The sequence below is a fragment of the Heptranchias perlo genome, chromosome 32 (genome assembly GCF_035084215.1).
Source record: "Heptranchias perlo isolate sHepPer1 chromosome 32, sHepPer1.hap1, whole genome shotgun sequence".
Taxonomy (NCBI): domain Eukaryota; kingdom Metazoa; phylum Chordata; class Chondrichthyes; order Hexanchiformes; family Hexanchidae; genus Heptranchias; species Heptranchias perlo.
The window spans coordinates 11,643,312-11,669,025 of record NC_090356.1 but is presented as its reverse complement, the minus strand read 5'-3'; the positions used below and the strand labels follow the sequence as shown (position 1 = coordinate 11,669,025).

General features: G+C 41.6%; 1 protein-coding gene across 1 annotated transcript in view; it reads right to left on the bottom strand.

The window, feature by feature from the left end:
• The window catches only part of ctnnbip1 (catenin, beta interacting protein 1), a 74,460-nt gene that overhangs the window by 34,195 nt on the left and 14,551 nt on the right, over positions 1-25,714 (bottom strand). Inside the window, exons 2-3 of the mRNA XM_067970350.1 lie at positions 10,670-10,793; positions 215-305 (exon numbers count right to left, since the gene is read on the bottom strand). Of these exons, the coding sequence (XP_067826451.1) occupies positions 215-305; positions 10,670-10,765 (187 nt within the window). The 5' untranslated portion in view covers positions 10,766-10,793. The remainder of the gene's footprint in view (positions 1-214; positions 306-10,669; positions 10,794-25,714) is intronic.

Sequence of the window (25,714 nt, the reverse complement as noted above, 5' to 3'; positions counted from 1 at the left end):
TTTGCCATAAGTGTCTCACAATATTAATACTGCATTGATATTATGTCCTGGTCCTGACTAGCACCCCCCACAACACCACAAAATAAATAGGTCTCAGACGCAAGATCTGCGGAATTCTGTACCTCGACATAAATACTGTATCTTGAGGCTCAAAACTGGATTGTGACCTAAACGTCTGCCACGATTGCCTAGCTCTGCACAGTCTTGTACTTACCTTGATCAATTGGGTGCTGTGGAAGTTGGCTAAGCTGGCTGTTCACTACTCCTGCATAGGTTCGTAGAAAAGCCTCTTCACTTGGAGTGAGCTGTTAAAATAAAGATGTTTTATTTTCCAAAGTAGGTTAGCAGTTGGTAGCATTAAAAGTGCCAGTTAAATACTATTTTCGTAAACAATAAGTTTAAGTTCTTCCATGAAGTTTTGCATAGACATAAAAATTACAGAATTGGACTACAAGAATTACAATAGAATCATCTAGAAACAACCAAGAAACCTGACTGGCATGGCGTGTACCAGTTTCTTTAGGTAAAGGATTAGTATGCTAAACCGAACAGAGTTTTGTTATATGAGCCAAAATGCAGATGGGACACTGGAAGGAGACACCTGTATGTTTGTTGCAATACTCCATGTAATTTATTTAGGAGGAATGCAACCAAGGCTGTAGCACAGAGCACAAAAAAACTCTGCCCCAAGGCAGAGGATGAAACCCTGTTTTATTAAAAAGAAATCCTCAATTCCGCATCTCTCTTTAAGGTGACAAGTCATACTGCAGTTCTTTTCCTCGAGTAACAGCTCTCCAGTACTTTATGCAAGTGGTCATCCTTGATTTATGTGCCTTGACAGTTGAAGCCATTGTTAGGGCAAGTTGATTTGTTATTGCTCAGAAGCCAGCATTTCCAATGCCTCTGGGACTTTTGATGTAAAAATCAGGCAGTGAATCATGTTTAGCGTAGGAACGTATGGAGTTTGTCGCAGAGCATTGCGCCGTGCCAAATCATTTGCCCTAGTCATTGTAGCCAGGTCCTGCCTTGTCCACACACAACTCCAATTTCGACTGCTGGATAGCAATAATGAGCGGGAGGAGAGGAAAAGAGAACCGTGAACAGTTCCCCCCCCGCCCTCCCCTCCCCTCCTCCCTAACCAAGAATACAGAGGCCAATTGCCCAATCCCACTTAAAATTAGCTAACTCAACAAAATCCAGGGACTGAACCAGGTACTTTCCTGGAATGTATGGCTCCGTGCCACACACATCAAGGGAGGTGCTTGGCTTCTGATTAAGGCCTCTCCATGTTCAAACACTCAGTAGCTTGCAGATAGAGACTCTCAATGCTACTGCGCCCCAGGTTGATATGTTTAGGTGCTACAGCCCCTATCTGCCTTAAAATGTTCCACTGTGTGTTTTATAATTTGAATATATTAGCAGTGTATTTCTGGGCTTATGAATAGGAACTGAAAATTTACCAGTCCTGTTTATTGGTCTTTCACGCTTGTGAAATAAACTCATTTTACCAATTTCACTTAGATCTTTAGAAAGATCCATCCGAGAAGATTCACAGGTAATCTTACTGAAGTATTCAAGATCCAAACGGGTACAGACACAAACACCAATGGGACCAAAATTGCTTGGCCCTTCTGACACACTCCCACAACTTCTGCGAGAGTGCAGAAGGGCCTGTAATTTGTCCGAGGCCCAGATACACTAGACTCAGCCTATGCTGAGAGTTTCCACCAGGCCTTGTATGGGGTGGAATCTGCCCCTGACCCTTACAAGGCCAGTCACACCAAAGGGACAGAGAAGGAAAAGGAGCCAAGAGCAGGGGCAGGGTCTCCCAGGCCAGGGTTTTCTGGGTCCTGGCCTATCAGAGGCCTTGCATAAGACAGTATGCCCAGTAAGATAAGGGGTGGCAGCCTCCAAGGCGGCTCTATTTGGTCCCACTGATGGGGGTTGGGGCGGGGGGGGGTCCAGGCCAGGGAAATGGCATGGATCCCACCCTGGATAGTGGCCAAGTGCCAGAGTTTCCAGCAGCATAGAGCAGGTAGCTGCTGGAGATCCGTCCATAGTGGTGCCTTCCTACTGACCCAACAAATTCCAGAAAGGTCAATGGTGTATGGCACTGGCAGGCAGAATCCAGGTATAACTGCTGGGATCAAGGCCAATAGACTCAAACGTTTAAGAGGGAGGGTGATAAAACAGTTTAGGCTTAATTACTTTTATGCAGAGGTTGGTGAACGTATATATGGACTGTCAAGGGATTTAATTGTATGAGCAAATTTGAGAGAGTTGGGTAAGTTCAGATGAAAAATGTGATGACAGGGTATGAGGGGCATATCATGGGATATAAGATTTCCTACACATTGTGACCAGCCAGATGGACTGCAATGGTCTTATCTGCTCGTCTATATGCCCATGATGATGTCCAGAAAAATATGTACCACCATTTGATTCTTTTTTTTAAATCCTAATTTGCTAGAATCAGCTATGAATCCCCATTGAAACAAACACAAATTCCCAAAACTTCTGGTAGATAAGCGTTAGACCGACAAGCTGCTTGCTTCAGTAGCAGTTCAATTATTGAAGTATTTTTTCCCTGGGAAGCACACCACTTTTCCTTCAGAATTTGGGATCAACATAAGGTTGCCAATTTATTCGTAGTTAGGCTGCTTTGGATGTAGTGGTAATAAACCTTGTGTCGAAGAGGTTAATTTGTTGAATGGTTTCATTGTGCTATAGCGATGACAGGGAAACTAGCACAGGAAGTTCCACTCTGCCCTGTAATCCCCTGCAGGAAAACAGCACAATTAAGAATTGAGAAGAGGCTTATGGTGTTGGCCATCACAGCTGTTGTAATATGTTGTACAACACTGCTGCTGTTGCAAGTACATATGTGTCACACTGTATGCTAGCTGAGCTGTATTTAATTTCATGTTCTACAGTAACACTTTAAAAACAGCAGCAATGCAACATCCCTAAAACAAACCCTGAGGATGTTAAATAAACACAATATAAGCAGTTGTTGTATACAGAGCCTCTAAGATCTGAGGTTCAAGTCCTGGTCTGGGCTGAGTTAGCTGATCTCAGTCAGGGCAGCAGTTGGAACTCTCTCTCACTCCTGAGCTTGGGGGTGGGGGAGGGTGGAGGAAATCAGCCAAGGTCACTGCATAGTAACGAGCCTGCAGGAAAGTCCAATGGACAGGATGAAACTTGGCTCGGCTGTGATGTGCTGTTATGGTTTGGCTCTCGTATGAAGAATGGTAACCTGGGCAAGATACTAGAAGCGCTTCAGTCACCCGGAGAACTGTACCCCAGCAAGACTCAGAACCTTCAGAGGAAGGGGGTGGGGGAAAAAAAAGTAACATTTTTGTAATATGAAAAAAGTGCATGTGAGCAAGTTCAATTAAAATAATCTCGCTGAGGGAAGGCAGATTTTGATAAACTGCTCAAAATTCACTTTCATGCTTTAGATGTCTTCTGTAGCTTTCGTTGAGACTATTTCCTTCTAATCATAGTAACCCACCAATTCTGCTCTTCAATCGGCTGTAAGGAGGTATGCAACAATGCTCCCTTTGACTTAACTACCTCTATGGAGCACATGATTGTCAACTCTGGTTGGACATATTCCTGGAGGTTTCATCACATAGATGGTCTCCAGTAGCTACCTGTGCTATGCTGCTGGAAACTCTGGCACCTGGCCACCATCCAGGGTGGGATCTAAGCCATTTCCCTGGCCTGGACCCCGAACCCCCACCAGTGGGACTAATTAGAGGCTTATCTTACTGGGCATACAGTCTTATGCCAGGCCTCTGATAGCCAGGACCAATGAAACCCTGGCCTGGGAGACCCTGCCCCTGGCTCATCCTCTTTCTCTGTCCCCTTGGTGTCACTTGCCTCCAACTGCCCCACCCAGTCAAACAGCCTCCCCACCCACCCTCCCAATACTTTTATAGCTAATAAACAAAAACGTGTTCAAAGAAAATGAAAAAAAAACACAATTTTTTAATGTCCCAGTGCTTTTTCTCCCGGGTTGCTCACAGTAGTGTCCAGGAGATTAATCTTTAATTCTTGGAGACTCTGGGACAGCCTTGGCGAGCTGGCAACCAAAATGGAGAGGTGACTGGTTTCCACTCAGTGTTTCCCCACAGAAACTGAAATTGGGGACTCGGCGAAGTGGGAATCGCAGCTGTGTCGACCACAACTCTTCTCCACATTCCAATACAGGAGAGCACAGCTGGTGAAAGACAGTACTGAGAAGGCAGTGTTGACAGTACCTGTCACCCTCCTGTAACTACTCAACAGGGATGTCACATCAATGGCTGACACTGTGCATTAAGTTGCTCCAATAACTTACATGCGCAAGTCTTATGTTTATGTCAAAATACCTGTGGTTGAGTTTTGCAAATGTATCGATTGATTTAGATACAACTTTCTTGTCAACTCAAGCTCATCATTTCAGACACTTAAAAGGTTGACAGCCAGGATGTGTGCACAATGCACTGCTGTTTTTAAGAACTATAAAATAGCAAAGCAACATCTTTAACTTTTCCACCTAATACAAACTTATTTTCTGACTGGATCCAGTAATGAAATGATTATTTTCAAAGACAGGAGTTGCACGATAAGAACACTCTTTTGCCTGTTCACGTGATTTCATCTTCCTTAATCTTGCTCTCACCCTCAACAAACCTGGTTCATCAAAATGCCAGTATGAATTACTTGATGCTTGATGCTAGTACTTTCCAAGGTTCAAAAACCTTGAACTGGAGCGAATTCTGTATGAGGAGCTTTCTGTAGTTTTACAACACACTAGATCTATAGACAAGTTGGCCATCAAAAGAGACGTTTCTTTAAATACAGCAGGGTTGATCTGCAGCTAATGAATGCAGATATCTAGGATAATTTTCATTCCAGAGTACAACTGTGACATTTTTTATACACAAGTGATTTAGTCCCTGAGCCTTTGCTCAAGGTTTAACAGATAATGTTACAGAACTGGAGCTCTGAAACGACAAGAGTATTAGTGCCATCTCAGAGTGCAATCAGAAACAAAAATCTCGTTAATAGTCGAGCAGTCTAGGCTGTTGCATGAAGAATGCCCATTTCGATGAGCAACCAGAGGGTGCATATGGAACCATACCACAAAAAGGAGTCAAAACCTTCAGGAAATGAGGGAATGAGAAAAACATGAAGGAAAAGGAGGAAGGAAGTTTTTTTTGTTAAGGGGGTTTCTTTCTCAGAATTAACATTGGACATTTAAATCACAATAGATTAACAGCCATCTGCAACTTGCTGAGAGCTGAATAACAATAGCATGATCTTCCTCATTCTTCAACTGCAAACTTCTCAGTGTTTGTTCACAATGCACTTGCTCGATTTCTAAAAGAAAGACTTGCATTTATATAGTGCCTTTCACAACCTTTGGACCTCCCAAAGCGCTTTACAGCCTATGAAGTACTTCTGAAGTCCAGTCACTGTTGTAATGTAGGAAACACAGTAGCCAATTTGCGCAGAGCAAACAGCAATGTGATAATGACTAGATAATTTTTTTTTAAAGTAATGTTGGTTGAAGGATAAACATTGGCCAGGAGACACTGGGGAGAACTCCCCTGTTCTGCTAGTTTGTACACACTTTCTCTCAGTGTCGGGGAAACTCCTAGCCAAACTAACAAAGTTGCATTGACTGAGCGCGTGCAAGAGTTGCACATGTGCAATTTTTTCAAAGTTGTATTGCAAATTTTGAGTAACTGCACATCCATTAGCAGCAGCTTCTTATTATAAAATAAAAAGGACAAGATTTTTGGAATGCGATAGCTTCAGATTATTTTTTTTTTTGCTGGGCACATCTGGAGGACGACAAGATGAAGAGGGGTTAGAATGGGTCACTGAGGAGTCGAGTTTTAGGAGGAGTGACTTGAGGGTTTCATGATCTGGTTTGCTGACAGATAATGTGGGCTACAGTGGGATGAGAAGCAGAATGTCACAACAAACCTATAGGGAGCACCTGCCCTCCTACCTCCCCATTTCTAACTCCCCCCCCATGTGTGTCCCCATTGAGCTCCAAAGCTGCTTCTTTTTAAAGAGTGAAAGGGCAGAGGTTGGGGGAGGGGTCACCACTTGTCTCCAGTCTCTGTGTTAGGGTACTCTTCTTGGTTAAAAAGAATGCAAAATGAGAGAATAACCTCTAGTTGCCATGAGATGCATTCAAAACGAGGTGTCAGCAGTTAGACCTAATTAGGGTGATGGTAGGTGCGTGAAGTGAACAATTATATACCATGTAAACCTTATAGTGGGGGGGCATGCATGTCAGATTGGGAGGGAAGGAACACAACAGTTGATGGCTGGGAGCTGTAAAAGGCCCCACGCAATGTTCTGGGCATTGATAGTGAGCTCTTGCGGAACACATTGAAGGTTATAAGTGGCAGATGTACTTAGTACAGTACATTCCTGGAAAATGTAGCTGACTTCCCTTACCTTGCCTGACCTGGTAAGGTCATTAAACTTTTTGTGCCACTCAGTTGTTGAGTGTGGAGTTGGCACTCACTGCCATGACCCTCTCCTTCCAATGAGCTTGTGCAGATCTCTTTCAGGGCCTTTGCTGCCCTGTCCCAAACCGGGGCTCCCTACTCTGCCTCAAATGGCCCAGCAGCATTTCCACTGCTGCCTCAGAGAACCCGGGGGCTCCATGCCTCCCTGCAGAACTAAGACATTTTTTTAAATTTACAAATCTGCTCTTAAGCCAGTTTTCAGTGTGCTTGACCTTTTAAGCTGCTGCCAGTGCTTAACTTCTGCTGCAGCACCCTATTTCCCACCCCTGATGAAGAGCTCTCAATGAGAGGCATTTACAATGCCTGGAGCTTGCCCTCATTATTATTATAATTAAGATGGCTTAAAAAACATCAGTGGGGTGAGTGCCACTGTGATCGGGCGGAGGTCCCACCCTGCCACAATTTTGGCGGATAGCACCCTGTCGGAAAATCTGGGCTAAGCTCTTATCTTGGTCTGAAAAACATAGAAGGAACCTTTCCATTTAGACTCAGTGAGCGTGAACTCCTTTGCCAGTTTGTGAATTTCCCTTAAATGTAGCATACTACAAACTAGAAAAAGGGGTAATCCCATTACTACCATTGTGATAACAGAGGTAGGTACTTTGGGTAGAAATATGCAATTTGTACCATGGCTACCTACTAATTCCCCACTATATTCCTCCGGACAAAAAGCACTGATGTCTACAATTTCTGGCCAATGGAGTTAGCAGATGTCTCCCCCCTGGCTTTCATTCAATCAAGATACCCCTCTGTATCTATACATCTCTCTTTTGCTGAGAAAGCATGATTTTCGCAGACATCAATGCTGCTCTATGATCGATTCACACAGAGATGCTATTGAGAGGTACATAAAGAACTCTCAGTCGTTTCTCCCTTTCCCTAAAGTTCACACTCAACGAAAGCCACAGATTTCAAAATGTTGGTCAAGACTGGGATTTGAATTTGGTTTCCTAGTTGGAAATTTAGCATTACAATTTAGCCAAATGCTTTCCGGAAGCTCAGGGGAATCAGTGCCCCTACCTCTGGTCCAGCTAAGATCAGCATGGACTGGCAATGGAGCCTGGGGCCTTCCAGATATGTATAAAGTTGCTGATCCAATGGGGAGGCTGTGCCTCAGAAAGCCACTGGAATTCTACTTTGGAATTTCAGAAGACATGATAACAATTCACACGAAGCTTATAAGCATTTCGGCTCCTGAAATTAATAGCAAATTTGATGATTAGATTTGAAACTAGATTAGCAATTGAAAGCAAAAGGAGATGATAAATGGAAAAAGCTCTGGTTCGGGAGTGGTGAGCTCCATGGGTATTGGTTCTGATCTCTTTGTGCTCAAAACAATTCACAAAAGATGTAAAAGAGGGTACTTGTACTAATTTGAAATTTGCTGGTGACACCAAGCCAAGGACGGAAAGACTGATTTTAATGAAGATGTAAATATACTATTTTGCATGGACTACCAACTTGTGTGTTTATGGTTATACACATTGGTACAGAACACATGATGAAGTTGATGTCCATTAGCAAAGGTGGAAAATGAAAGATTTGGGAGCGTTTGTTGACCCAGTCAATGTGAATCTGTTATTAACATGACTAACCACCTACTGGGATGTGCCTTCAAGGGAGGTTGACTAGAAGGCAAAACAAAGTACTTGATTGAAAAGACTGTGCCAACTTATAATTGCCGAAATGTAAACAGTTTTTTTTTCTGGTCGGTAGGGCTTCATTAATTCACTGGATACATTCATTAAGGCATAAAAGGTGCTTTGTAAGTCAATATTCAACAATTTGAATGGGATGTTTTTCTCTAAGATGACAAATCTATACTCAATGAAGAAAAATGTATTCCCATTGGTTCAATGGATAAATGCACCAGTTGGTGTGGCACTGAACCATACAGATGAGGAAAATCTCATTAGTTCATCTCAGCCAAGGCAGCACTGGTCTTAGCGTCTCTAGATCAGGAACAAGGCAGAGGGCAAAAAAAAAGGGTTCCACTCTTCATTTCAATAACACCAATTGGAAAGCATATGTGGGCGTTAGGGAAGGACCAGATCGGGCTAGACTGTCATTCCTCTTATGGTTGAATAGCCCACGGACACTCACTGTCCATTCTCAAATGTGGTCACTTAAGTGAGGTGCCAGAGGGACACTAGTGGAATTATATGCCCAACATGAATCACTACATTGGGAGAAAGCGCAGAGAAGAACTTGAAATGGGGGTAACTTACCCCACTTAAGCCAACAGTCTTAATAGCCTCTATATCTAAAGTCTTGTCAACTAAAATTGACCATTTGCCCAGCCACTACTTCTTGATTTATCTCATTCTCTCCTATTCTAACTTTAGCAGTGGACTGCACTTTCGGCCTTAGCCCTTTTCCCTAGTTTGCCAAAGAGCAATCTTGACATTCCACAGATTTGATAAAATGCACTCAGAAAACTCTCTAACAACTTCATTAAGCAGAGTCAGTAGCATACCTGAATATCCTTTCCTCTTTGGAATTTTCCCAATTTGCAAATCCCAGGATCCTGAGTAGGAATCAGGATTGCTATTTACTATTACTTTTGTACTACTAACAGGATCTTTGTTTCTCTTTAATGTTTACAAGCTTCTTGATTCATTACTAGACAGAAGTGCTACAGCTCCCTACAAAACCAAACCACTCCGATCTGGCAAATATTTAAATCAGTTGCTCCAATAAACTGCCCTTTTTTTACTATTACTTTTGAAGCTTCTATAGTATTGCCTTGGCTCCTGGTCACATTCACCAGCAGGTAACAGACTTTCAAACACCAGCTCCTCATATTTCCTCTCCAGCAGTTCAATACAAAAGACACTTTTATATTGCCCACAGTCACTATCTAACTTGTGCCTCTCTCCACACTTTCTATCCCACAGTACCTTGGCAGTTTCGACAGCTCTCCTCATGTCCCTTGTCCTTCTTTCTCAGCAAGCACAGTGCTGCTGTTAGTAAATAAAAAGCAAAAAAACTGCAGATGCTGGAAATCCAAAACAAAAGCAGAAAACACTGGAAACACTCAGCAGGTCAGGTAGCAACTGTGCGGACCCTTCGTCAAAACTCCTTCTAACTGAGCGAACTTTGTTCTGATTGTTTCTTTATTGCTGTAATCCCAAGATTTTCAGCCTGCAAACCCTGACAATTTGAGATTGTTGAAATGGACAGGATCCTGCAATTGCAAACCTGAGTTCATTTTTCAAATCAAAGTTGTCTTCCACACATCACTGGAGTAAGCCCAGGCTTCAGTGCTGCTCAGCAACAACATAGACAGAGCCTTATTTCAGTGATGCGTGGGAGATGCTGAGAATGAAGCAAACAGTCTACACCAGTAGGAAATCAGGTAAACTGGAGACTCATTAGTACTTTCACAGCTCCATGGATGGTCTGTCGCAGGCTATTGAATGCAAAATTCATTCCACAAATGAGGGTACAAAATAACTAAGGAGCATTGTTGCTGTGAGCGGGTTGTGTAGGCCTCTCCTAAGTGTGATAAATGCAATATTTATTGGCTTACCATTGAAGATCCGGTTTGTAACACAAAAATTAAGTTTTATTGTATCACCATATCAAATGTATTTCACTCGGAGGTATTATAAACTTAAAACGGTTTTTCATTCCTTCCAAGCTGTTATATGAAGTGGCTTTTATTTTTCTCTGTGTCAAAAAACACATGAGGTAGAGATTAAAAAGTTAGTTTCCTGGGCTCTGCTACAATATGTGTATATTTTAACATCCCTTCACAGAGCTAGCTTAAATTCTTAGCTTCCTGACTTTTGGCACTCTAAATATGAACAAGGATAAATAAATATCAGCGCTGAAAGGTAGCCTTACCATGAGCTACTGGTAAGAGAGACTGGAATCCTACTTCCAAGCCTTCCCCAACTGCTAGTTTTTAAACACTTATGTTTTACAGCATCAATGAGTCACAGAGAGATAAACATTCCTTAAAATATATTTCTAGAGCATAAGCTGGGACTGCATAACGTATCAAGTCAGGCCCTTTATCTGAATAGAATTACGGAAAACAGAACATGAACAAAAATATTTATTTGACACACATACCCCAGGATGGAACAGTCAAAGTTAGATTTGCACACTAAGTTCACACTCACATTTGATCCCATCTTCCTCAGCATCAGCAGCACTCGCACCTTCTGCTGGATGTACATCTCCTCGGGAGTCTTCCCGTGGGCACCTTCACGGTTCATCTGCTCAGCTCCAGTCACTCGGTTATCACTTAATGATAAGAAAAAAAAATGATGTTCTTTAAGTACAGTATTTTTAGGCCTTTACATCCTTCTGGACGCATTTCGTTTTATTAACAATAATCAAAGCAACATATATAATTGGAATACATGGAAGAACCCCCTTTAAAAGCAGCTTACATAGGAAATCAAAGCTTTTGACAGCAAAAGACAAACTCTGCATGTCTGAGGCCCCGGGTTCAATCCCCAGCATCTCCAAGTGTTACAACAATCAAACTGTGAGCCTCACTCGTGGCTCAGTGGGTAGCACTCTTGTCTCAGTTAAAAGGTTGCGGGTTCAAGTCCCGCTCCACAGACTTGAGCTTGAAATTTAGGCTGACGCTTCAGTGCAGTGTCGAAGGTCTTTCGGATGAGACGTTAAACCAAGGATCCGTCTGTTGTCTCAGGTGAATGTTAAAGATCCCATAGTGTTATTTCAAAGAAGAGCAGGGGATTTCTCAATGGTGTCCTGGCCAATATTTATCCCTCAATCAACATCACTAAAACAGATTATCTGGTCATCATCACATTGGCTGTAAAGCGCATTTGGGATGTCCTGAGATTGTGAAAGGCACGATATAAATGCAAGTCTGTCTTTCTTTATTTTTTTAACTCTAGAATAAAATGTCTGGACTATTCAGTAAAAACAGACAACCACAAGAGTGCAATAGATTATCGTGTCGAATTAGCTAACGACTTAATACTTATGTCCCATCACTGTGGAATAGCAATCAACAAAGAAAACAGAATGCTGAACTATAATGTTAAATCAGTGGGGTATAAATCAGAGGATGTCATGCTAGAACTGTACAATATTGTAGTCAGACCACACCTTGAGAACTGTATCCAGTTTTGGTCACTGAGACATTAGGGAGACATTCAAACCCTGGAAGCAGTGCAGAGAAGAGCCATGAGGTCAGTCTCTCATCTCAGAGGCTTATGTTATGAACAAGACCATTAATTTAGATTTTTGAGAAAAATGGGTAGAATCATATAATTCAAACCCCAAAACACCAATAAAAATCCTGGAATCCCATGTAACAAAATTGGGCTTTGACTTATTCAATTCACATAAATTAGTGACCATGGTTAGAGGGAAACTTGAGAATCTCATGTTCTGGGGCCAATACCATGAAAAACAGATGTATTGGTCATTTGTCTCATTCCTGTTAGTGGGAATCACAGAATGGTACAGCACAGCAACAGGCCATATGGCCCATCAAGCCTACACCAGTGTTTTTCTGCACTTTAGCCACCAAATCTAATCTCACCATGTTGCTTGCTCCACATTCCCTCTAATATTCCTCTTTTTCGATCAAATATCTAATTCCCTTTGAGCCCTAAGCTCTGGAATTCCCTCCCTAAACCTCTCCCCCTCTCTCTCATACTTTAAGACGCTCCTTAAAACCTACCTTTTTTGACCAAGTTTTAGGTCACCTGTCCTAATATCTCCTTTTGTGGATCAGTGTCAAATTTTATCTAACTACGTTCATGAGAAGCGCCTTGGGAAGTTTCATTACGTTAAAGGCGCTATATAAATGCAAGTAGTTGTTGTTGCTGTCGATGAAAAGAATTTATGGTGTATACTTCAGCAACAGTTTGTAGCAGAGAATTCCACATACTAACTCTTGTTTCACATAAAATGGCTGCCACCTTTCCTTGTATGACAGTCAATTGGTCTTCTACACTACAGTATACTTGCACTACAGTCAATTGGTCTTCACTGCAACTCAAAAAATAATTCATATTAAATGAAATGCTTTGGGACATTTGGGGGAAAAATGCATTGATAGTCCGCTTTCTTCAGCTTTGCTGAATTCAAGGAGTGACTTCGGGACCCTTTACTACTGAGCTTGAGAGAAACAGTGGGGGCAATTTTAACCGAACCTGCCCATCAGGAAATTGACGGGATCAGGTGCAAGGCTGATTTTACACCCCACCCAATTTTACTCTCCACTGAAGCCCACTCAAGCTCATCCATCCTCCCAAACACATCGTTCAACTGTTTCGTAAATGATTCCAAGTGCCATCACTATTCTACCCAGGGGCCCATTCCAAGTACAGAGTGCTTTTTGCATGAAGCTCATCGCAACATCAGTCCTAAATTTTCCTTTTCCCAGTTTGAACCTGTGCACTCTCCTCCTATCAGTCTCTACCACTCTAAAGGAGGTACCGATGTTGTCTGGCTTTATAAAGTGAGAATTGCAAATCACTGTGAATTATAGCCAGTTTCCTGTTGTGGACAAACTCACTTGGGGAGTGGTGGTCTAATGGCTAAAGGCACAGCTGATGCAATATTATACTGCAGACCAAAAGTGCAGAGTTCGAATCTCCGTTTGTGCTGATTGCCGATCATCTGCTGGGACAGCAACCGGGGCAGAACAATAGGCCTCTGTATCCCTGCGTAAGGGAGAGGAAATTAGCCAGGGTTCCTACTCCAGATCGTTATCCAATGACCTCTGCTGGAAAGCAGGATGTATGGACTTCCTGTGAGGACTGAACCAGGTTGTGCTGGCACTACAGTCAATTGGTCTGATATCACTTACTGTCCAGGATCAATATTAACAAGCATCACTCGGGTGAGGTAACAAAGGGTCGCTGCCTCACATGGAACCTAAGCAAGAGTTAGTATCTTGGGGGCGATTGAGAATCGTGGAAAAAATAAACACAAGCAGCTAGGCTTTGACTACCTGTGGGTATACTATTACAATCAGGGACAGGGCTTTCAATCCATTGTTCTGGGCTGGATTCAAAGTCAGATCCCACAGGTGAAATGACAAGCAACACAACAACCAACCCCCATCTTTGTTTTGGAGCTTTCCAGAAGATTTGCTTGCAGCGGGCAAGAGGACAGGCAAGTACACGTTTCTGCCTCCACCCAGGGTGGAGCCCTTTTATTGCAAAACTTCTGACAAGTTATAAATCTCTGCAAACTCATTCACCAGAATTGATGTTTGTGTGTTCAAGTGTCATGCAGCAGGCAGCAACCTTCAACCTCGAGACTGAGCATCTTAAACCAACACACCAGGCAGCTTTGAATACCTCACGCATTTGCACTGCTGGCAACGGACAGCTGACTTCCAGTAGATTGGCCGACACACAAAATTACTCCCTTGGGAAAGGGAGGCGTAGTTATTTTTAGAGCTTGCTATAAAATTTTTCAGCTGGTCAATGGTTCCCCTCGACAACAGAGGTGTGCAATGATCATAACACAAGTCGACAATAAATAAAAACTTATACAGTTTAAATGTACCATAAATTCTGGAATATATAACCTTGCAAATGTATAAATTCACTCTATTTTTATAGGTTTCAATAGCCAATAACTGGACTGATGTACAAGTCCCTCCCCTACATTGAGGGAACTTTAAAACATACAATTTTCAAATACAATTCATACGCTTCCTGATTATATATAATTTGCATACACAATCTCAGATTCCCCTCTCACTTCTTTCCTCCTCTTGATGGTCTACTGGGGTACCGGCACACTTCTGGAACTTCGTCCTAATGGCATTCTTCATAGATGAGTTCAAGCAGTGAGAATCAGCAGCTTATTCAAGAGCGGGGAACATCACTGTTGAGCTTGATCCTGTCCTCGCACAAGACACTTTCCAGCGAGAGGTCACCAGATAATCAGCAGCAGCAGGAACCCCCAACTGAGTTCTTTCCTCCATAACCCACTTTTCCTGAAGCCATCTGTAGCACCACCCACCCCCCCCAACTGCCCCCGAGATCGGCTAACTCTACACCGAAGATCGAACCGACAACACGTGCAATTTCTCTATGATCTGTGAGGATGCACAACCTCAAGAGTTTCTGAAATTGCATTAAAGTCATAATTTAATGATGTTAGATGTTGCTATTTTTGTGGTACTCTCGCCAAAGGCTAAACATATTTAAATAAATAATTTACTTGTTCAAAAATGAAAACATAATAAATAAGCACATTTTACTACTCTTACACAAAAAAATGTATTAATGGACATTTAGGTTCATAGGGTGACTTTGAACTGGAGGTGTACTTGCTTTAGAGTGATAGGCCAAGAGCATTGCGCTATACAACCTGCCCCGCACTAGTCTGCGTTCAGGCTCAGTGCGCGTGCAGAGCTCCACCTACCGGTGTTGCAATGCCAACAAAATGTTTTAATGTTACTAAGGAGCCAATTCTCCTCTCAGTTCATTGTTAACATTAAGAACTCAAAAGGTGGCTCAGTAGGCTGCCTGGAATCATCTTGGGAGTTCAAAACAATGGTGGCGTGCTGGTTGCAGATATTCTGTGGCCGGTGCAAAGCCGAAGTGATGCAAGGCTATCTCCTCAAGGTGGTTTCATACCACTTGCCAAAATTCAAATTGCTCTCAGGTTGGATTCAAACCACTTGCCAAAATTCAAATTGCTCTCAGGTTGGTTTCAAACCAGTTTGTCTACTCCTGTAAATTCAAAGTCATTTATTGCACTTAAAAAGTGTGATTAATCAAGTAATTTGAATAAAGAAATTTAAATATATGTATTACACATATTAGTTTCCTTCACATTAGAAGGCAGGTGTGCAGTGTGTTTTTAAAAGGTTGAGGCTGTGCCACAAAGGACCAAGGTCATTGCAACTAACTGGGACATTATACCCAAAAGACAACAGCACTGTGACACACTGTAGAAGGAGCCCCTCAGGAAAAGCAGCTACTTACCAGTTTTTGTGTTATGCAGCACATGTTTGTAGTATAAAGATATGCAGAGAGCTCTGGAGCTTACAGTATTTAGAAACTTGTATGTGCTGCATTTGGTTACAGGCTTGGATCTCTCCTTGAGACACTTAACATATAGCGATTAATATACAGGATGGCGATAAGCAGCATTTCAACATTTTTTGTAAGATGGAAGGGGAAATAATTGATACTGTTGAGTTGAGCTATATCTTTCTATTTTAAATATCTAAAATTTCAGACCTTTTCCTACACTTCAATTTGGCAATGCTGTGCTTAAAATGTGCTTGTTCCTGGGCACAGCCTACTTCAAAAGAAAAGTTGTTGCTCCTGAGCAATCTATATCTGTGTTCAGCAAGAACAAATTTACCCAGCACAAAAGAAAGCTGTGGCAACCACATAATGATTTTATACTAGTGCTGTTTTCAACAGCTGAGAGGCATGACCGATCAATTCGAACCGTGCACAAAAGCTAACAAGCAGACAGGAGCTGAGCTGAGCAACAACGTATTTATTTCACAAACTCCCTTTATCCCAGTCTTTCCCCTTTCATGCCATAAATCCTACTTACCTGCATGGATCCATGATTTTCCGTCACTGGAGCTGCGATGTGCTCAACTGACAGGAATCTGTCACCCCTCCCCTCCTCCCCGCCCCCCGAGGAAACAGCTCAGCTGAGAACCGAGAGAAATCGCTGCACATTTTTGGCCAATGCATTAAGAGTATCAGCACCACAGTGACGTGAACAAAATGATCCCAGAGATGTCCATTCACAGGAGTGCAACACACCACAAGTCGGTGCACAACTCCCATTTATTTTCGATGTATCGCTGTTAATTTTTCACCCACTGTGGTAAGGAACACACAAACCAAACAAATTTACTCAGTGAATTAAGTGATAATTCTTTCGAGTAAATTGTCGTTTTTAATTTCATGGCAGTGAGTTATCACGTCTGGTGCAGTGATGCTGTTGTCAATTTATAAGGCTCGCTGCTACAGTACTTGGTAGCAACGCTTGGTGTTAAGTAAAAAGCCAATAATTACTGTACATACGACCAAAACTAATTATTCATTCAAATCCACACAAAATTACCTCAGTTGAAAAGGGTTTTTAAAAATTCTGTGATCAAAACCCTTCAATAAGTTTTTAAAAATCCTATATAAAAACAGTGGAATACACACACATCCACTGCTTCATTATTTTAATTTTTGCTGCAGTCGCACTCTGCAAAGATATCACAGTTTTTGCATGTTTGTATCCTACATCTTATAAAATATGCTGGAAAGGGAAAGCTATTAACTCTTTGGAGAGGCTGGTTATGCTACAGGTATTGGTCTCAGACAAGAGGCACAACTACTTATGAAGAATGGGCAGGCGGACATCACAGGCAGTTCCATGGTTTGAAGCAGAGGAAGGCAGAAAGAGGAGAAGCTGGGGTTGTTCTCTTTAGAATAGAGATGGTTAAGGGGAGATAGAGGTGTTCAAAATCATGGACAGTTTTGACAGAGTAAATAAGTAAAAACTGTTTCCAGTAGCAGAAGGGTCAGTAACCAGAGGACACAGATTTAAGGTGATCGGCAAAAGAACCAGAGGCGGTATGAGGAAACATTTTTTTAATGCAGCAGGTTGTATTGATCGGGAATGCACTGCCTGAAAGGGTGGCGGAAACAGATTCAACAGTAACTTTCAAAAGGGAATTGGATAAATACTTGAAGTGAAAAAATTTACAGGGCTATGGGGAAAGAACAGGGGAATGGGACTAATTGAATAGCTCTTTCAAAGAGCCGGCACAGGCACGGTGAGCCAAATGCCCTCCTTCCTGTGCTGTACCATATTATAACCCACAGCAATAAAATTTGGGTGAAGAGAAACACATTGCTCCCATACCCCATTGCACTTGTATTTGAGGCAAGTAACTATACAGAACGACACACTCGAGTTACAATACTGGCTCCCACGTTACTCTCTATCCAGGACAATGGAGCTCTGTGGGTTGCAGTTAAATTTTGAAGAGCGCCAACAGGACAGTCTGCTCCTGGTAACATTAAAAATCAAGTTTAAATTTAGCTTTGCACTTGGCTGCAGATATCCCCACCTGCTAGAGGTGGTCTCAAACTTGCCAGAGAGTGCATTGGGTGACCAGAATTGCTCGACACAGTTGGCACTGGTGCAAAGACATTGAGCTTCGCATCAATGTAAACTGGGTAATATAACTGCCCTGTGAAGTACTTTTGAAGAAAACAGCCTATAACTACATGAATTTTTTTTAAAAATACAACACTTCCTGGTTTTTGTTCTCAGCTGCTCACATTTTATTACTATAAAAAAAAAGTCTTGGCTCCAAATTGTGAAAGGACGTCTTACTGCATCATGACCTATTTATGGCGATGTGAAAGAAAAGGACGCTTTGTTTTCAATTACAAGGCATCTGCTCTCCAACCAACACTCAATACAGTCAGAACGGACTGAATAAGGGTAAATGCTTCTGTAGTGGAAAGTAGAAATGTTTCATGTGAAAATAACCTTCATACTCAGCCGCAGAATGAAGTTAATTTTTTAAAATTCGTATACAAGACAGGGACTCTCTGAAAAATTAACTTTAAAGATGATTTTAAAGTTACTATAACATAAAATCCTTCAAATTTTCAGAAGCTGCAGTTCAACCAGAAAGTTTTTTTTACCATTCTCGGGAAATGGGCATCGCTGGCAAGGCTGCCATTTACTCCCCATTCTTAGTTATCCTGAGAAGGTGGCGGTGGGACTCCTGCTTGAACCACTTACTGCAGTTTGATACAACTGAGTGGCTTGCTAGGCTGCTTCAGAGGGCAGTTAAGAGTCAACCACGTTGGTATGGGACTGGAGTCACGTGTAGGTCAGGCCAAGTAAGAAAGAAAGACTTGCATTTATACAGCGCCTTTCACGACCTCAGGATGTCCCAAAGTGTTTTATAGCCAATGAAGTATTTTTTTTTAGTGCAGTCACGGATGGCAGGTTTCCTTCCCTAAAGGACATTAGTGAACCAGCTGGGCTTTTATGACAATCCGACAGCTTAAGATCACTTTCACTGATAACAGTTTTTTATTTCCCGATTTAAAAAAAAACTGAATCCAAATTCTCAAACTGCCATGGTGGGACTTCAACTCATGTTCTCTGGATTATTAGTCCAGAAATACAACAACGTACTTTTTTCCAACACAATCTTATATTCATAATTTACAGAGGTAGGAGGATGGGAGACTGGCCAGGAGAGCATTGGAATTGTTGAGTCAGAAGGTAACAATTGAATTGATAAGGATTTCAACAGCAGATGGGCTGAGGTAGGAGTGGAGGCGGGCAATATCAAAGGTGGAATGTAGGCAGTCTTTGTGATGGCGAGGATATGGAGTTGTAAGGTCATCAAGGTGCTGAATATGTCTGGTTCAGTTCGAGGCAGTGGCAGGGTAGGGCGATTGAGTCATTGACAAAGGTACAAAGTTTGTGGCAGTGACCCAAGATGATGGCTTTGGTCTTCCCAATGCTTAGAACTTAATGTCTGGAGCAAGTAAAGCCATTTGCTCCATCCAGAGTCTATGTGTGATGATTCTCTCATGGACTTCTCCCATGTTAGTGTTAACCTGTTAAAACCTCAACATCATGGAACACTAAATTCTATCCCCCTTCCTTTCCTGAAAAGCAGCAAAAAAAATGCCTATTGCTATGTTCTCCTTTTCAACAGATAGTCAAATCCAGCTCCATTTTAATGGTTTCAATTTAGTCTGAGTCAACTACTCTGTATAGGAGTCTATTATCTTGTGGGGAAATAAGTTTTTCTAATCTCTATCCTTGCTTGAAGCTTTCGAATTTTGTACTCATATCCTCTAATTCTATGTTCATTGTCCAAGTTAAATAGCCTGTGTATTTCAATCTTATCTCCACCTCTCATCATGTCTCTACACAATCTTTTTTCCTCAAATGAAAATTAGTATGGTCACATGAGCCTTTCGTCATAATGTAATCCCTTAAGGCTTGGTTAGTCTTCTCCAAATCCTTTCTAACACTCCAAAATTGCATCACCATTGATTTGTACAAAGTCAATCTAATTTATTTAGATTTGTAATCCAGTGTTCTTCACAAATATCCTGGTACCCAATCTGCTTTACTGATAATTGTTTCACATTACCAGATGTTTTCATGCAGAATAATCACTCTGAAATCCTCTCCACCCTCTGCCAGCAAGTACCCTTTCATATTACACATGTTTATTATTATTCCCCCAAATATATTGCCCTCTAATTATCTCCATTAAAATCATCTGCCCTAGCTTCGCCCATCCACATAAAGTGGTCCAAATCTTACTAAAGATAATCAGTCTCCTTTCTACTTGTTACCTGTTCACATTGCTGCATGTCGTTTGTAAGTTTAACACTATTATTATACACATGTTCCATTTAAATTCACAAATAATGTGAACAGCAGAGGTCCCAGAACAGATTCTTGAGTAACACCACTGATTTACTTTATCCCAGGCAGAGCATATTCCATTTATCACGACCTTCTGTTGTTCATCCATCTGGATAACTTGTCACCTATTTCTTGAGCCTTAATCTTCCCTACTAGTCTCACCTTGCCAAACAACTTTTGGAAATCCACGTAAACTACATCTCGTCTATTAACTTAGTTACCCCCTCAAAAAATTCCAGTAAGCCAGGACATGATCATTTTAAAACCAAACTGACTACTCTTCATCATACCTGTACTCTTTAGATGCAATGGATTATGAACCCTGTATTCTACAAATAAATTTATCACTAGTCAGCACTATACATAAATTACCATAAAATCTTAGTTGTCCCCTCTTTTACAAAATAGTTGTCACCTCAGCAGAATGCTTCAGATCACTGTCCTATGGTTACAAAAATATCCATTCGACTTCTCTCTATCTCTTCCCCCTATAGATTTTATCTCATTGCTCCTGAAACAGTGCATCATTCTGCAGTAAAGTTTCACAAACAGCCATTCTCTGATGCTTCAACCAAATGGCTATTCTTCATGTGTGAGTGTGGATAGTGTGATTGCCAGTGGGTCATTTAACCACAGGGGCCATTACAGTCCAGTCCAACTCAATCTTCAGAAGAAAACTAAATAATTACAGATGAGGAAGGCCATTCAGCTCATCTTAACCCATCCATCCAAAATGAACCGATAGTCCCATCAATACAACATCCAAATGTCTCTTAAATGATGCCAGGATTTTCACCTCCACTACTCTAAGTGTTGATCACTCTGTGTGAAGGACAACGTCCTGATATCAGTCCTAAATTAGCCTTTTGTTAGTTTGAACCTGAGGCCACTTCTCCAACTCTTACAAATGAATTTAAAGTAGTATTCCAGAATTATCTTTTCCATTCCCTTAACTATTGTGTTGACCATAAAGATCACCTCTCAGACAGAAAATCCATGTATTTTCAGTCTTTTCTGATAACTCTCACCCCTGACACTAGGGAACAGCCTCATGGTTCTTCCCTACACTGTCTCCGATACTTGAATCTCTTCCCATGTTCCTCGGCAACCAGAACTGGACAGAGTACTCTGGCCAGAGCACTTTACTGTTCGATGACCACCTTCTCTGACAGTTTTGCCCATGTAGTTCAACATTTTATTGGCTCTGTTGACTGTTGCTCTGCATTGGTTGGACACGTTTAGCGTCAAGTCTATTAAGGCCCCTGGATCTCTTTGAGCTTCATCATTCATGGAGTACACGTGCCAGCAATTATTCCTTCCTCTGTGCAATAACTTATACTTGCCTGCATTAAATTTCATCTGCCCTTCTCCTGCCCACTTACCTATATTGTCCAGCTCATTCAGCAACTTCTGGGTTGCCTCCTTTGATTCCATTGCCCCTCCAAGTTTGGCATCGTCTGCAAAATTGACCAATTTGCATTCGTTTTCTGAAAGCACCTGCCATTCACAGCTGTGCATTTACAAGAGGGTGAAAGGTTCATAATAAGTAGGAACCCTTGCTGATTTTTTTTACCCATTCCTCAGCCAGGAACACCAAGCCCAATCGTAGTAACTCACCAGCTGCACAATTGACTTCAGCCTACTGAACCCATAACAAAGATCAACCAAACCTGAACCTTGTTGATATATTGCTCGGTGTCACATAATGTGATACATTTACCCACTGAACCATCCATGTGTTTTTTTTTGGGGGGGTGGGTGGTATGGAAGGAAAGAAAGAATGAAAGAAAGGAGAGAGGATGAGAAGGGGCGAAGTGCAAACTACATTTTACACCAACATTTGTATGCAGGCAAAATACTTACAGGAGTGAATTACAAATCCAGTATCACATTTTTCCTTAAATATTTTTAACCCTAGATTATTTTACATGGACTATTCCATAGGATTTTTGGCATTATTGTATAAAGAACAGGCAATGGATTAGTAGGCTAAATTGTCAACAAGTTAAATCTGGATTTAATTTCAGCACTTAGAAACTAAATGCAATTACTGATTATATATACTGTGCAAAAATCAGATCTGAAACCCAAATCCATTTGCGTTCCACCTCTTATACAAGCCTCCAGGCATTACAAATTGCCATCAATTTAATGTGGTACCAAGTACCAAATAGAGTTTGAAATAAATTCAAGAGAGAAACACAGGATCTGCAGACCTTCAAACATTAAACATCTGAACCTGTGTAAGGCACAGCTTTTGGCTTCACTCTGCTTCAAGAGGATGATTTCTTTGGTCATCTGTCAGTATAAAGGAGATCTCAGCTGGGGCAATCTGTGGCCCAGCCAGTGTCTCAATGCATTTTAGTGACTGAAATGATCAAGACATGGCCTACTCTTCTCAGCCACAGCTCAGATTTCATGTTGTAACTATATTAAAATAGATTCTACTCAGCTCAAACGGCACTAATGACTTAAATAAAATTATCACTTTTTTTTTATGCTGTAACACAAAGGTAAAAACAGAAAGATCTTCAAGTACTCTTTCACCATTCAGGGTCACAATGTGAAGGAGAGTTAATGGATTTAAAATTACATTCATTTCACAAGGCATTATATTTTACTAAAATGCTCTGCCTTGAAAGTACAATCGAACCTTCTTAATAACCATTATATAATAGAGGCCAATGACATATCATGTAAAAGGCATTTTAAGTTGCCAGCTTTATTGTATAAATCAGCTCCCATTTTTATTCATCTTTCCAACCCAGCCTGGATAACAACCATTAACTCGAAATCTCTAAAATTAGTTCCCTCAATGGATCAGTTGGTAAATTCACTGCCTAGTGTGGAATGAGCCATACCAGACCAGGGACATTTCAGATTCAATCCCCCTAAATTAGCTGATCTCAGCTGGGATAGCTGGAGGGGCTCTACATTTAATCTTGGTACTTCAGGGCTGGGGCGGGGGGGTGGGGGGGTGGCGGTGAAAAAAAATCAGCCAGGAGGTCCACGTCGAGTTGTAGTCTAGTGATTCCTGTTGGAGAGTGAATGTGTATGGAGGTCCAGTAAGGACAGAGCAGGCTTAGCTATGATGCCCACCATGGTTGAGTAGCCCAACACTCACTTATCTAGGTTCATACATAAAGATTGCCCTCTTGGTAACCGAAGGGGTCCATGAAACCATACCCCAGCATTGCTCAGCACCTTCAAAAGAGGAAGGGGGAAATATAAATAGGTATTTTCGCCTCCAAAGAAAAGCAACAACAAGCACTTGGGATTTTTATTTTTGAAACTATCCCACTTCCTGATTCATTCCAACCTCAGCTACATGTGAATTCCCATTCTCACAGGCATGTAGTGAGCTTATTGACAGTTCCCTCTCATTCCTCCAGTAATCTTCAGGCTTTTACTGTCCAAAGTTGACGGTATTGAATCGCTACTTCCAGATTTACCTCATCGCTCATACTCTTTTCAAGCATGAAAGGTTTACTGCACTAAGAGGATTCTTCACCTTGGTTTCTTAATAAAAACAAGTTGCAATTCAAATAAAATGATTCTTCCAATTATTCATGAGAGCTATACTGCAAAGAATCCTACAGAGAAATGTCAAACTTACATAGTGGCTTTAACATCATAAACATCCCATGGTAGTTTATGGAGGGGGGGGGGGTGGAAATAAACACTAAGCAGTAGAGTAAGTGGAGAGTAACAAAAGAATGCTTGGAAAGTTAAGATTTTGAGGAGACTTTTAAAGTTGGGGAAGAGAAGTACCAAGGTGGAGGGGTTTAGGAAAGGAGTTCCAGATGCAGGGCTACGAGGCACTTGCCATACCATAACCAAGCATGTATACTGAAAGGACGAACAAACTATCTTGCATTTATATAGAGCCTTTCATGTCTGAAGTGCTCCACTGTTGTTTCGGAGGCAAAAGTAGCAGCCAATTTGCACACAAGGTCCCACAAACAGTGAGATAAATTAGCGGTTAATCTATTTTAGTGATGTTGATCGAGGGATAAATATTGCCCAGGACATTGGGAGAAGTCCCCTGCTCTTCTTTGAACAGTGCTATAGGGTCTTTGATATCCACCTGAACAGACAGATGGAGCCTTGGATTAATGTCTCATCTGACAGGAGGCACGACCAACAATGCAGTGAAGTATCAGTGTTGGTATAGCCTATTAACAACCCCCCATTCATTCCCTTTATGATTCCATACAGCACAGAAAAATCTTCTAAAAAAAATAAACCTTTTAAATTAACATATACAGGATAGGTTTTAAATGCTTTCAAACTCTTGATCCAAAATAATACCAGCAGATCTCCCTTATTAAGTGAACACACGCTCAAATCAATCAGACTTCAATTGTTGCATAAAGAGGGTCCTTTGCATATTGGAAAGTGCTTGTTTGTTTCAGGCTCCGGGTCAATGACGAGCTTTATTTCTTTTTTTTTCCATTTGCAATAAAGTGTGACATCGAAACTGTGATACTTAACCCAACATTTACACGGGGCAGGCGTTCTACTGAAGACTCCTATGTCAACATGCAAAAGCCCACAATACCTGTTACGTCTTAGTTGCTGTTGTGATAGGTGCTTTCAACGTTAAAGGTGTTGCACAGTGCTTCTCACATAATAGCATATTTTATACTGAGAGCATATGGTTAAAAAAAGCCTTCTTTCTGTCTGCATTCAGTTACAAGGTCTGGCAATTGGGTGACACTCTGGAGCGGTTATCTTCCTCTTCTCAGCTCCAAAGCTCCACCATATTGAATTTCTACTGTGCGAGGTAGGTAGCAGGTTTTCATTTTAAAAAAAATTATATATTTTAAAAATATTGTTAACTTTCTTTACTTTCGTACGACCAGGATGTTTTTTTCTACGTGCGTTCCTTCCTGACCCCTGGAGCCTTTAGGGCCACCAGCCTGCCTGCCCTCCTAACCTTATTGTTGCTCCTCTTCCCCTCTTCTTGGTTCCCTACTTACCTCCACATTATCAGAACTGATTCCAAGTTGTCTTCTCCCACTTTCCACCCTCAATTAAGGTCCCCTGTCTCTACTCTGCCCAGAGGTTCCCTTACCTACCCGGAGGTTCCCAGTCCCTTACCTACCCGGAGGTTCCCAGTCCCTGCCCTACCCGGAGGTTCCCAGTCCCTGCCCTACCCGGAGGTTCCCAGTCCCTGCCCTACCCGGAGGTTCCCAGTCCCTGCCCTACCCGGAGGTTCCCAGTCCCTGCCCTCGCTCAATTAGAAAAATTTAGTAGGCTTGCTGTGATACAATAAAAATATACTACAAACTGTTGCTGCATTTAATACTGTCACATGGTCAATTTTCAAAAGTCCAGATGCTAAAGAACTGGTGTGGGAATTTCACAAATACAATATAATCAACAAAGGGCACGAGCAAAAATATATCATTCGATGATAATGCATGAAAAATCATTTTATTAAAATATCAGGCAACTGGTGTCAGGGCGAGTATGTAGGCCTGGGGATCAATGTTGTCAGAAGCTGGAGATCCAGAACCAATTTGAACATTTCCAAATGTCCATTGTGAGAGTTCAGTCACTGACAACCGGAGAGGCTGATGAGTACTGGGTGAATATCAAGCCTTCAGCCTTTTGTTACTTAACAAGTGTTCTATAAACATATAACCAATTACAATGTACAGTATGTACAGGTGCCAAGCCTCACTGTATATTAACATTTCAATTTATATTGTTCTGTTAAAAACAGGCATTATGCATTTTCCAATGATTAGTGACTCAGAGTAACT